A 13,477-nucleotide genomic window follows, 5' to 3' on the forward strand; every position below is an offset into this window, starting at 1 on the left:
CAAGAGCTTAGCGTTGCCAGAAAAGAGGGAAACAGAAAAGGGGAGGGTATTGCATATTTCAATCTGGGCGGATATTATTATGGCTTGGCTTATTTTGAACAGGCCACGAGGGATTACACAGAAGCATTAAGGATTTTTAAAGAAATAGGTTTCAGTGATGGAGAGGGAAAAGCCTGTGGCAATCTCGCCAATGCTTATCACAGTCTGGGCAATTTTAAAAAGGCCAGAAAGTACTTCAAACAAGATCTTAGCATTGCAATGGAAGTAGGGGATAGGGCCGGGGAGGGCACGGCCAATGGTAATCTCGGCAACGCTTATCACAGTCTGGGCAATTTTAAGCGAGCCATTGAGTATCACGAACAAGATCTTAGCATTGCAATGGAAGTAGGGGATAGGGCCGGGGAGGGAAAGGCCAATGGTAATCTTGGCAACGCTTATCACGGTCTGGGCAATTTTAAGCGAGCCATAGAGTATCACGAACAAGACCTTAGCATTGCAAAGGAAGTAGGGGATAGGGCCGGGGAGGGAGAGGTCAATGGTAATCTCGGCAACGCTTATCACGGTCTGGGCAATTTTAAGCGAGCCATACAGTATTACGAGCAAGATCTTAGCATTGCAAAAGAAGTAGGGAATAGGGCCGGGGAAGGCACGGCCAATGCTAATCTCGGCAACGCTTATCATAGTCTGGGCAATTTTAAGCGAGCCATAGAGTATCACGAACAACATCTTAGCATTGCAAAAGAAGTAGGGGATAGGGCCGGGGAGGGCGCGGCCAATGGCAATCTCGGCAACGCTTATCGCCGTCTGTGCAATTTTAAGCGAGCCATAGAGTATCACGAACAACATCTTGACATTACAAAAGAAGTAGGGGATAGGGCCGGGGAGGGCACAGCCAGTGGTAATCTCGGCAACGCTTATTACAGTCTGGGCAATTTTAAGCGAGCCATAGAGTATCACGAACAAGATCTTAGCATTGCAAAGGAAGTAGGGGATAGGGCCGGGGAGGGACAGGTCAATGGTAATCTCGGCAACGCTTATCACGGTCTGGGCAATTTTAAGCGAGCCATAGAGTATCACGAACAAGATCTTAGCATTGCAAAAGAAGTAGGGGATAGGGCCGGGGAGGGAGGGGCCAATGGTAATCTCGGCATCGCTTATCACAGTCTGGGCAATTTTAAGCGGTCCATAGAGTATTACGAACAACATCTTAGCATTGCAAAAGAAGTAGGGGGTAGGGCCGGGGAAGGCACGGCCAATGGTAATCTCGGCATCGCTTATCATAGTCTGGGCAATTTTAAGCGAGCCATAGAGTATTACGAACAACGTCTTAGCATTGCAAAGGAAGTAGGGGATAGGGCCGGGGAGGGCACGGCCAATGGTAATCTCGGCATCGCTTTTTTCAGTCTGGGCAATTTTAAGCTAGCCATAGAGTATCACGAACGACATCTTAGCATTGCAAAACAAGTAGGAAATAGGGCTGGGGAGGGCTCGGCCAATGGTAATCTCGGCAACGCTTATCTCAGTCTGGGCAATTTTAAGCGAGCCATAGAGTATCACGAACGACATCTTAGCATTGCAAAACAAGTAGGGGATAGGGCCGGGGAGGGCACGGCCAATGGTAATCTCGGCAATGCTTGTCGCAGTCTGGGAAATTTTAAGCGAGCCATAGAGTATCACGAACAACATCTCAGCATTGCAAAAGAAGTAGGGGATAGGGCCGGGAAGGGAAAGGCCTTTGGTCATCTCGCCATGGCTTATGACAGAATGGGTGAGCTTGAAAATGCTCTTCCCTTTTACAAACAACATCTTACTATTTGCAATGAAACGGAGGATCCAGTAGGACAGGGAACCGGTTGCTATTGGCTTGGTTGTGTTCATGAAAATTTAGACTTGTTGTGCAAAGCCCTTAATTTTTATCGTCTAAGCATTAAACGTTTCGACGAAACAAGGCGTCTTCTTCAATCAGAAGATGCATGGAAATAAGTTTTCGTGACACAAATCAGTTTGCGTACACAGCTCTATGGAGAGCACTTTTAAAGAAATTAGAGGTTGATGAGGCTTTGTTTGCTGCTGAACAAGGACGAGCACAGGCTTTGACAGACATTTTGAAGGTGCAATTTGGAGTTGATGAAGAACCTTCCTCGGCAGTTACGACGATGGAAACTATCTCCGCTCTTATGAAATATTTGCCCTTACAAACAGTTTTCATAGCACTTGAAGGGAACACTATCAGTTTTTGGCTTCTGAGAAGAGGAAGTGGAATAAACTTTAGGCAAAAGGAAATCAAAAATGGAAGTGCCGCTTCACTGATAGAAACTACTTTGAAACAGATTTGCGCGGGGACTGTTGTCCAATGCGAGAATCGCACACTTGACAAGCTATGCAGACACTTGGTTGGCGGTAGGGAAGTTCTTTCAGAGACCTTTCAGTCTTTGTTGCTCTCGGATAATAATCCTTTGCAGCCTTTGTTTGATGTCTTAATTAGTCCCATTGCAGACTTGCTTGAAGGTGATGACGTAATCTTTGTTCCTGATGGACCATTTTGCTTGGCTCCTCTTTCTGCGTTGAGTGACTCTGCCAGGATCCGTACTGTTCCCTCGTTGACCGCTTTAAAACTCATCGCAAGTGCACCTGACAACTTCTACAGTAACAGTGAAGCTCTGCTTGTGGGCGATCCGTGGTTACAGGAAGTCACTGACGAAAATGGCGAACCCATTGCCGAACAGTTGCCGTGCGCGATAAAACAGGTGGAGATGATTGGAGAACTTCTGCAGACTGCTCCTCTTACTGGAGTAAATGCAACAAAATCTGAGGTCCTGAAAAGAATGAAGTCAGCAGCTTTAGTTCACATTGCAGCACATGGAGATCCAAAATTTGGAGAAATTGCTTTGACCCCAAATCCTGAACGCACATCTCAGGTTCCCGAAAAGGAAGATTTTATGTTATCAATGAGTGATATTCGTGCAGTTGGTCTTCGGGCAAGACTGGTTGTTCTGAGCTCTTGTCACAGTGGCCAGGGAGAAGTGAATTCTGAGGGTGTGGTAGGAATAGCCAGAGCTTTCCTGTGTGCTGGTGCCCGGTCTGTTCTGGTGTCACTCTGGGCAATCGATGATGAGGCAACCTTGCTGTTCATGAAAAGTTTCTATCGACACTTAGCAGATAGAAAAAGTGCAAGTTTAGCTCTTCATTATGCTATGAAATCTCTTCGGGAGTCGGAGAAGTATTCCGCCATTAAATACTGGGCGCCATTTGTGCTAATTGGCGACGATGTTACGCTTGAATTTGGGCACCAGAAGCTCCGAAAGAATGGTAAGTGTTTTTCGATTATAATTTCAATTACTGAAGAGAATTACACTGTACAGGTTCTTAGTCAGCAAGTTGTCAAGAGAAAGTGGTAAGTTGTTCACAGAGAAATGGTTTCACAATGGGTCGCCAATGTAGTTCTTTTGCAAACTGCTTTGGTTAGCCACTGAAGTAAATGTTGATTACCTTCACCAGGTCAGGTTCTTTCCTTCCTGCACATAAGTGTTTGAACCGTGCAATGCACTGAAACAAAATAACTAATTACCGGTTACCCGTGACAAGTGAAGTTAGATATTGAGAGCTTATAGTCTACATGTCACAGTGACACTTTGTTGAATAGGAATTGATGCTATTGACTAAACACATGCATGTACAAACGGTTTTATTGATGAAAATAATTGTCCTTATTCATTTATCATTCGCAATGAAATTGCTAATCACCATTTAACCCGCTAATTTTTCTCTTTTTTTTCTGACTTTTTTCCAGAAACGGAGTCCAAAATTTGAGAAAACTACTTCTTGTACTCTCGTGCGTGAATACGCCATTTTCCTTACTTCAATTATATGAGTTACTGAAAACACTTAAGCATTCAAACGTCATAAGCGGTCAAGGACGGCAAAAGATATGTAGATATTGTTTAAAAGTATGTTTGCAGACTTAGTTTACTGGTGACATTTATTCATCTTAAGCTCCGCATACGAACTTTCCATTTAAGGCAAAGAGAGAGTTTCCAGGAAGAGCCATTTTTCATTCCTATAAATGCACACCAAGTGTCAATGCTATCAGTTTTTTTTTTTAAGCCAAAATTTAAAGCTCTAGTCTTCTAATTAGTAGGCGCTTTAAGTTTAAGGACTTTAGGATCTCTTTTGGTTTTTGAAAAAAGGTGCGGAAAAAAAGCCCATAGACGAAGAAATGGCGCGTCCAAGGCGGGTCCAAGGCGGGTCCAAGGCGGGTTTACACGGTACGATTTGTCGGCCCCATTTTTCGGCCCGATGGCGACGGAGCGCAAATCTTACGTGTATTTTGACAGCCGATGAACGACCCATTCATGGGAATAAAAATCGGTCGGATTCAAAAAATCTGTTGCAATGCAACAGATTTTTTGAAGTCGGGCCGACACTCAGAGAGAAACCGCCATGTCAATCAAAGGGTATGCAAGTGGGTTATGCACACAACTACTGAAAATATCAAAGCGTTCAAAATGGCGGGATACTAAAAGGACAACGCGGAGATTTTTAGAGGAAAAATTACACGTTTGACACAATTTACAGGGTGCGATTTATCGGCCCGACAAAACCGGCCAACAAATCGTATCGTGTAAACTGGTCTTCAAATGTAAATTTTATGGGAATTTTTTGCAGTGTGACCGGGAAAATCGTGAACATCTAAAATAAGCCAATCATGTTTGAGGACTTCACACGCCCAAACCGCAAACTGAATAACCTTTGGTAGTAGTAGATAATACAGGTATTCGCAACGGTGCCACATGTTGAAAGCAACAATTTCTTCGGAGTGCCAGTGATCGGCGAAACGACCAAGACAAGCAATGTTCTGTTTCTTTATCAGTGGTCTAAGAACTTAAACGACCAGAATTAGCTCAAATTAAATCCATTGCCCAGAAAATCTAAACGCAACGTACTTCTTGCCACGCAATGAACAGTAAATAAACACTCTGCGGTCGAACGGGTAATTGGACAGAAATGACATTCCTGACATATTTCAGGTGTTCACGGTTTTCCCAGTGGCACTTTAAGGGTCAACAGTCGCGGCCATCCCTCACAATGACATTGGACATTTTGTAACGATTACACGACGCAATTTCCCATCTTAATATGACAAGTTTACCGCTGTAAAAAGAATGAAAACAGGCAGAATTAAACTAATCCGATCTACAGTATCTAGGTCAAAAAAACACTTTGAAGACGGTTAGCTCTCAGTTGTTTTGCTGGGTAACACTATGGCAATACTCAAAAAAATTCAATTTTCCGGGAGCTTGTCTATAAGGAAGAAATTCAGGTTACAGCCATCATGAACGAATTTTAAAAATTTCATACAAATCCTTCTAATCAATACTATGCAAATTGCCGCGAAATTAGAAGCCAAGACACATGCGAAGATTTCTAATTCGAATTTACGGACGTCGTACTTGCCTTTATGGCCTTATTTTCTATTGAATGAACCGATATCAATAAAACTCTTTTAAAGTAGTGGCAAAAGTTGGAAATCCGCCTCTTTTTTGCCTGTTGCCAAGCAACTAGTGCACTTATCTAAGCCCGAGGGGGGACCCCTGGACATAGGTTTGGAATTTGACTTCCAGTGACTCCGCCTCCTTCCCTCTCCCTCGGGAATTATGGCGTAAAGTCTTGACCCCTGGGTGGGAATGTTTGATACTTTTGTCAGGGGAATGGGACCTAAACACGTTTGGTTATTTGTGCGGCAGTCTTGAAAGCAGTATGAACAGGGCTGTTTCAGCTGTTTTGAATTGGTGGCATAAAACAACTGCTTCTCAATGTCAATATCTAAATTTGTTCCGTTAATAGCCAAGGACGGTTTACCATGACATAGAAATAATATTGTAATTGGATTTCTGAAGCTTGAAATACTAGATTTGCTCATATAATTTTATTTGCCTCAGAATACACAGAACATTGAAGGAAATTACAAAACGTGACACCCTTTTATCAATAGTGAAATATACAAGAATGACGATACTTAAAGGAACATTATTTGTCCATGCATGGTTGGAACATTTGATCTGATTTCACCCATTTTTTGCTAGGGTGGGAATTTTGTCCAAAGTAAAATGTGCCACATATGCCCGGGTTTCCTCCCTGGAAATGGTCGAAATCGGACCACAAATGATCCCCAGACCGGTGCAGTAATACAAGCAGATAAAACAGTCTCTTTGGTTAAACGGGTAGAACTCAGAGATGTGCTGCGGTGCAGTGAAAGTGACGCCATCTTGGATTCACCTTCAGCCGCGGTGGCATGGGAAACGTTTTTCTATTGAGTTACTCGAGCTTAAGGTGGCTGAAGGCAGTTTTTTGATACCTATGTTTCATTTATCTTTTTCTCTTTTTCCATCGTTACCTTTTCTAACATACATTCCTCATAAAAGACTAAAACTATCAAAACACTTTGTTCAATTATGAAGAAAAATAGTACAGATAGCGTGAGCATTGAGCAAATAAAATGATTGCTGCATTGAAGCCATGTTTATTTTTCTGCAATCCTTGTGTGCGCGCTGCTGTGCGTTAAGCAAGAGCGCGCGCGAAAACTGTGTTTTGCATGGGAAAAGTGTATCAAAAACTGTTTTCATCCAACTTAAGCAAAGACGACGGATACGGCAACGACAACGCCACAAGAAACCAATATTATTGGTTAAAAAGCCGGAAAAATACTCGAGCTGCACGTGCCACACGAATTTCCGTGCATTTCTTTGCCGTACTCCACAAAATAACAACATTCAATCACCAACCAACGTGACATTATAACAATGAACCTTTCATTTTCTGTTTTTGTTTAAGACCGTTCATACCCATCCAGTTACGGGATAGATCGCTCGTATTGTACAGTGTGAACAAGACGGAATAATGGCGAAATACTTGCAATAGCGCTAAGTCAGTTATATTTTGCGGTGACGTTTTGATTGATGTTGCCGTTGTCATCTCTTAAATTCCCTATTTGCAAGCGTAAGTAAAAGAGAAGTACAAGAAAACGAATTTTTTTCGGTGATTGACACAAACTTTACTTTAATTTATTCGCCACAATTCATGGAGTGGCAGGGGAGAGGAACAGAACTTTTCGTCCCAATTGACACCTAACCCCTATATCCATAGATCAGACCACAACACCGGGAACTCCATGCCCTACTCTTATCGAATAGTGTATGGGTTCTTTAACGTCCCACAGATTTTATGTATACCCAAGGGTTGTGAGGCAGGACCTCCGGCTTATAGTCCTTATCCGAGAAGACTTGAAAGTCTGACCATTTGCAGATGGCGTTGCAAAGGCAGCACTTTCTCCTCAGTTATTTAAAGACCCTGAGTGTTGGTCCGGCCGGACTTGAACTCACGAGCTCCCGCGTGACAGCCCGGTGCTCAACCAACTGAGCCACCGGTGCGCGGTAAATGAGTTTCGTTCCGGCATTATCATCTTCAGTGTACGCAAGGCGTAATGCGATTGTTTTTAACATAATGCACTGTACCCGTGTTTCTGGCGGTTTTGATGGATTTTGTTAGCAGTTTGAAGGGTCTGTCGAAGATGTATAATTGGCCTTTCCAAACCCTTGGAAAAACATCCGTTTCAACGACCACTGGTCCTTCTCGCCTTATCTTATGAATATATGACTCGTGCGGTGGCAGCTCCGATTACACATGATTACATATTTTCTCTTTTAATGTAGTTTAATAGCCCTGCAGTTAACCAAGAACCTGGACAAAAATATTAAGACACTCATAATTCCTGGTTCACATCTGAAATACTACCATTAGTGCATGAATTATAGCATTTTAGGGAGCACCAGACATTTTTGAGCCGCAGAAGGATACCGGAAATGAACATTTCTCATGTTAAAACAGTAGTGTCTTATAGATTCTTTTCCAAGCTTCTCTAATAGTGAAAAGATATGAGGTAATACAAAAGCGATCTTCCAATGGAAAATAGGTTGCTTCGTTTTCGAGTTGTGAGTGCTTCGTTTTCTAGTTTTGAGTGCTTTGTTTTCGACTTTGGGTCCTTCGTTTTCGATCTTTTGGGGGCTTCCTGCTTAGTTCCTCGTTTTCGATACTAATTCAGTTGTGGCTGACGCACGCACGCAAAAACTCCACCGCTTATTCCTTAACTTATTTGCAGAGGTGTTTATTATTCCTGCTCAACTTGTTGTAAAGAGGAACATTGCAAGGTATTTAGTAATATTAGCTTGCTGCAAGGGTGTAATAAATAATTATTTGTTTGTTGTTTGATCGATCCATACTACCCTTTATTCTTTCCCTGTACATCGAGAAAGTAAGGAAATGATGTATCTCGAGTTTTTACAAAATGGAGATAGTTTTAGTTTTCTTATCGGCTGAGATTCAAAATGGAGGGAGTTGCGAAGCAAATGATGAGTTAGAATGAGAAAGAATTCGTGACAAAAAATGTCTGTCGAGCATACAGAATTAAGTTACAAACAACAAACTAGGATGAATCATGAAAAACTGTTGGTTGAACACTGTTTCAAAAAAACCAAATTCCAGTTCATTTCAGGAGTACCCAACGGAGCCGCTCTGCAAAATACCCGCTCTACAGGGCAGAATGGCGCTGGCTGGGAAATTGAACATTCGCTACTTAACTTGCTGGAAAGTCTTTATAACCACCACGCTTGCTGGGAAATTATGTTGCAACGCGGGGCCTGGCTAGATGAAAAAATCTCTAGTTTGTAGAGTTTGTTTTTCTCGTGGTAACCGTACTATAAAAAAATATATCTATCTTCGCACCGTTGAATAGTTCCTCATTTTCCAGGGATAGTAGAGCGAGCGAAACATGCAATTAATTGAGTGTGAAAATCAAGCCACGCGAGAAAGGTGAAACGCGATCTCGCGCCAATTTTGCCAGTACAATATCTTTTTTCCTAATTATTGACTGCGGTGTGTCATTTTTAAGTTATGCAATAAAGCAAGGCTTATCTCATGCTGTGAATCCCTGTGAAATAGTTTCAACACACATTTGAGCGCACAGCACCGCTGGCGGTTTCGTATTGTTTGCTCGGTTTCGCTTTCGGTTTACATTTATCTTATTGTAGCTTGGAAGAAACCTCCTGCTTGTTTCGTTAGATTGTTAGGTTTTTTGTCTAGTTAGCGGCTACAGGCAACTGGTCGATTCTGTGAAGTCAGCCAAAAGTTAAGGTAAGCAAAATGTTACGTTTTTTTTCTGATCTAGTCAGTTTAGGAAACGCCTCTGGAAAATGTTTTTTTCAAAACAATTCTCTACCGATAGAAGACGCATAGTCTTTCCGTTGAATAATGCACAACATTAGCAGAACACATTCAAATCTCATTTCAAGTGGTTGTAATTGGCCAAGCTGGAATTTTCCGTTGGAACTATTTGACAATGGTCACAATTTTAATACTGCACATATCTCATTTAGTGTAAGGTTTTGCTTCATAGGGGACGAGAAGCTAAAAACATTGTTACGTTGTTTTAGGGGAAGAACTTCAAAACTAAGATTTGTTTAAACACACTCTCCCTTTAGATCCTGTAGATCGCGGCTTCTTTGGGCGGCGGGAAACGTCGTTCAATTGCGGTCATTTCGAAGGCGTTGAGCTAATGGCCAGATATCTTTTTAATCTTTGAAGATCGCATTCGGTAAGAGAATTTTATGTTTGTTCTTCTTAAGCGTACTAGACCCAATTTCCCATCAAAATCGAGAGTCCATGTTCACTGTTACTTTAGGTTAGAGCAACGTTTCGCCTTGAAATGTGGCATTTCAACGCTCACTGAGGTCTGTGCCGTGAATTGTATTTGACGGTAAATTTCGATCTCTGGCTTTCCTTTTTTTAAAGACGTATTAACTTTTTGCAGCGTCTTTTCCATTTGCATGTACCTAAGCATCTGTACGCTAAAATTATATTATTTCGTGGAAATTTTTCAGAGGGACTGCCTACCAAGATTTTCCCCAGGTGAAAACTGAATAAAGTCGACTACATAAACATTGAAGTGTTTTTCTTGTCAATCATTTGTTGCCAATCAAGTAATAATTTTTTTACGCGTATGATGATGATAAGGCAAAGACAAATCCCTCATTGACCAATAGTGCAAAGTACAAATTGTCTCTAGTGTGTATGTAGGCTTAGGTAATAAAAATTGCCAGGGGGCAAATTTCGGTTTGCGTTTTGCCAAGACAATTCAAAGTTTGTCCGCGAGTATAGACAGGCTCTTTTTATTTTAAATTTCCTTATTGTTTACGCTTGCGTTACAAAAGGGGAATAGTGCAGATATGGGAAACTACACTGAGCTAATAACAAACACAAAGGGCTGAAAAGGAATGGTGTCAGCTTTTATTAAGAACTTTTCATGAGCAGTCTAATCACTTTCTGAATAGACAAAACACGTGTGTGAATAACAAGGCAAAGAAAGTTGCAAATATCAGGTTAACGAACTCTCATCTGACACGTTCCCCGGGAATTTCTCATTCAGTTTCATCCGAATACAATCCTCCATTTTCTGTCGGCGTGGTACACTGTTCGTTGGGAATCACGTGCGCCGGCAGTAAAGGTCGCGTAGGTGTTAAATACAATAACCCATTTATTTCCTGTTTATTGAATAAATGCATTGTTGCGTCTAAAGTAGGTCATCACTGGGTCATTATGTCTTGAATTTCAACCCAGTGACCTTGTTTTATTTCCTTGATCGACCTCTGTTTCAAGCTTATAAACAAAAATACCAAAGCGAATTAGGAAAAAGAGAACGTGTGAAAACCTTATTTAGAACTGATTTAAAATTAAGGTTCTTTGCCTGCAATGTGATTTTAAACTAAACCAAACCTTTTTTGCGAGACGTAGGAGAAGATGTTTATGGGAGAGGTTGTTTGACAAATTTTGAGAGTTCCTTTTTAATTCTCTGTGTTAAAAAGAAAACAGTTTATGACAGCGCAATTCAATACTAGGCCCTTGTGGTCCTTATTGAAAAATCTGACTATTTTCATACGTTCCATTCTACAGGTTTCAAATATCTTGGCAGAACTTTAAGATGCCTCAACCAGTCTTTGCAATAACACTACCGGATTACGTTTGTACGAAGCAATGTGCACATCACTTTTGACTCATGAAATCTACATTTTGCTGATTGGTGTCACCGTGTGGTGTTAAAGTCAAACGGTCGAGTTTTATTTGGTGCCATTGCAATTAAAGCTTAACTTGAAACTGTTGAAGTCAAATCTAATAAATCTGTAATAAGAAAGTCGCGGTAAACTTTTCCCTGATCTTAAACTTTGCACCAGTTCTGGTGTGAAACTTTTGCGGTGATTGTCTAACCAACTACGACCGTGGCTTTTGCTGTGAAACTTTGCACCAGTTCTGGTGTGAAACTTTTGCGGTGATTGTCTGACCACATACGACCATGGCTTTTGCTGTGAAACTTTGCACCAGTTCTGGTGTGAAACTTTTGCGGTGATTGTCTGACCACATACGACCATGGCTTTTGCTGTGAAACTTTGCACCAGTTCTGGTGTGAAACTTTTGCGGTGATTGTCTGACCACATACGACCATGGCTTTTGCTGTGAAACTTTGCACCAGTTCTGGTGTGAAACTTTTGCGGTGATTGTCTGACCACATACGACCATGGCTTTTGCTGTGAAACTTTGCACCAGTTCTGGTGTGAAACTTTTGCGGTGATTGTCTGACCACATACGACCATGGCTTTTGCTGTGAAACTTTGCACCAGTTCTGGTGTGAAACTTTTGCGGTGATTGTCTAACCTACGACCATGGCTTTTGCTGTGAAACTTTGCACCAGTTCTGGTGTGAAACTTTTGCGGTGATTGTCTGACCAACTATGACCATGGCTTTTGCTGTGAAACTTTGCACCAGTTCTGGTGTGAAACTTTTGCGGTGATTGTCTGACCAACTACGACCATGGCTTTTGCTGTGAAACTTTGCACCAGTTCTGGTGTGAAACTTTTGCGGTGATTGTCTGACCACATACGACCATGGCTTTTGCTGTGAAACTTTGCACCAGTTCTGGTGTGAAACTTTTGCGGTGATTGTCTGACCACATACGACCATGGCTTTTGCTGTGAAACTTTGCACCAGTTCTGGTGTGAAACTTTTGCGGTGATTGTCTGACCAACTATGACCATGGCTTTTGCTGTGAAACTTTGCACCAGTTTTGGTGTGAAACTTTTGCGGTGATTGTCTGACCAACTATGACCATGGCTTTTGCTGTGAAACTTTGCACCAGTTCTGGTGTGAAACTTTTGCGGTGATTGTCTGACCAACTATGACCATGGCTTTTGCTGTGAAACTTTGCACCAGTTCTGTTGTGAAACTTTTGCGGTGATTGTCTGACCAACTATGACCACGGCTTTTGCTGTGAAACTTTGCACCAGTTCTGGTGTGAAACTTTTGCGGTGATTGTCTGACCAACTATGACCACGGCTTTTGCTGTGAAACTTTGCACCAGTTCTGGTGTGAAACTTTTGCGGTGATTGTCTGACCAACTATGACCACGGCTTTTGCTGTGAAACTTTGCACCAGTTCTGGTGTGAAACTTTTGCGGTGATTGTCTGACCACATACGACCATGGCTTTTGCTGTGAAACTTTGCACCAGTTCTGGTGTGAAACTTTTGCGGTGATTGTCTGACCAACTATGACCATGGCTTTTGCTGTGAAACTTTGCACCAGTTCTGGTGTGAAACTTTTGCGGTGATTGTCTGACCAACTATGACCATGGCTTTTGCTGTGAAACTTTGCACCAGTTCTGTTGTGAAACTTTTGCGGTGATTGTCTGACCACATACGACCACGGCTTTTGCTGTGAAACTTTGCACCAGTTCTGGTGTGAAACTTTTGCGGTGATTGTCTGACCAAATATGACCATGGCTTTTGCTGTGAAACTTTGCACCAGTTCTGGTGTGAAACTTTTGCGGTGATCGTCTGACCACATACGACCATGGCTTTTGCTGTGAAACTTTGCACCAGTTCTGTTGTGAAACTTTTGCGGTGATTGTCTGACCACATACGACCACGGCTTTTGCTGTGAAACTTTGCACCAGTTCTGGTGTGAAACTTTTGCGGTGATTGTCTAACCAACTACGACCATGGCTTTTGCTGTGAAACTTTGCACCAGTTCTGGTGTGAAACTTTTGCGGTGATTGTCTGACCAAATATGACCATGGCTTTTGCTGTGAAACTTTGCACCAGTTCTGGTGTGAAACTTTTGCGGTGATCGTCTGACCACATACGACCACGGCTTTTGCTGTGAAACTTTGCACCAGTTCTGGTGTGAAACTTTTGCGATGATTGTCTGACCACATACGACCACGGCTTTTGCTGTGAAACTTTGCACCAGTTCTGGTGTGAAACTTTTGCGGTGATTGTCTGACCACATACGACCATGGCTTTTGCTGTGAAACTTTGCACCAGTTCTGGTGTGAAACTTTTGCGGTGATCGTCTGACCACATACGACCACGGCTTTTG

At 42.2% G+C, this 13,477-nt stretch overlaps 1 protein-coding gene and 1 long non-coding RNA gene across 2 annotated transcripts in view; one reads left to right on the forward strand and one right to left on the reverse strand.

Moving 5' to 3' along the window:
- LOC138024411 (uncharacterized) overlaps positions 1 to 13,477 on the reverse strand; it is a 79,420-nt gene that overhangs the window by 13,929 nt on the left and 52,014 nt on the right. The gene's annotated exons all lie outside the window — the stretch shown is intronic.
- Positions 1,959 to 6,073, forward strand: LOC138023798 (tetratricopeptide repeat protein 28-like). The gene is made up of 2 exons (XM_068870869.1): positions 1,959 to 3,309; positions 3,791 to 6,073. The coding sequence occupies exons 1-2, from the start codon at positions 1,974 to 1,976 to the stop codon at positions 3,808 to 3,810; spliced, it is 1,356 nt and encodes a 451-aa protein (XP_068726970.1). The 5' UTR covers positions 1,959 to 1,973; the 3' UTR covers positions 3,811 to 6,073.

Source organism: Montipora capricornis, chromosome 11, assembly GCF_036669925.1.
Source record: "Montipora capricornis isolate CH-2021 chromosome 11, ASM3666992v2, whole genome shotgun sequence".
Lineage (NCBI taxonomy): Eukaryota > Metazoa > Cnidaria > Anthozoa > Scleractinia > Acroporidae > Montipora > Montipora capricornis.

Excerpts from the sequence above, each read along its gene's own strand:
- LOC138023798 (XM_068870869.1), top strand. The coding sequence starts at position 1,974 with ATGGAAATAAGTTTTCGTGACACAAATCAGTTTGCGTACACAGCTCTA. Across the intron at positions 3,310-3,790 it reads CCAGAAGCTCCGAAAGAATG|AAACGGAGTCCAAAATTTGA; the intron begins GTAAGTGTTTTT and ends ACTTTTTTCCAG.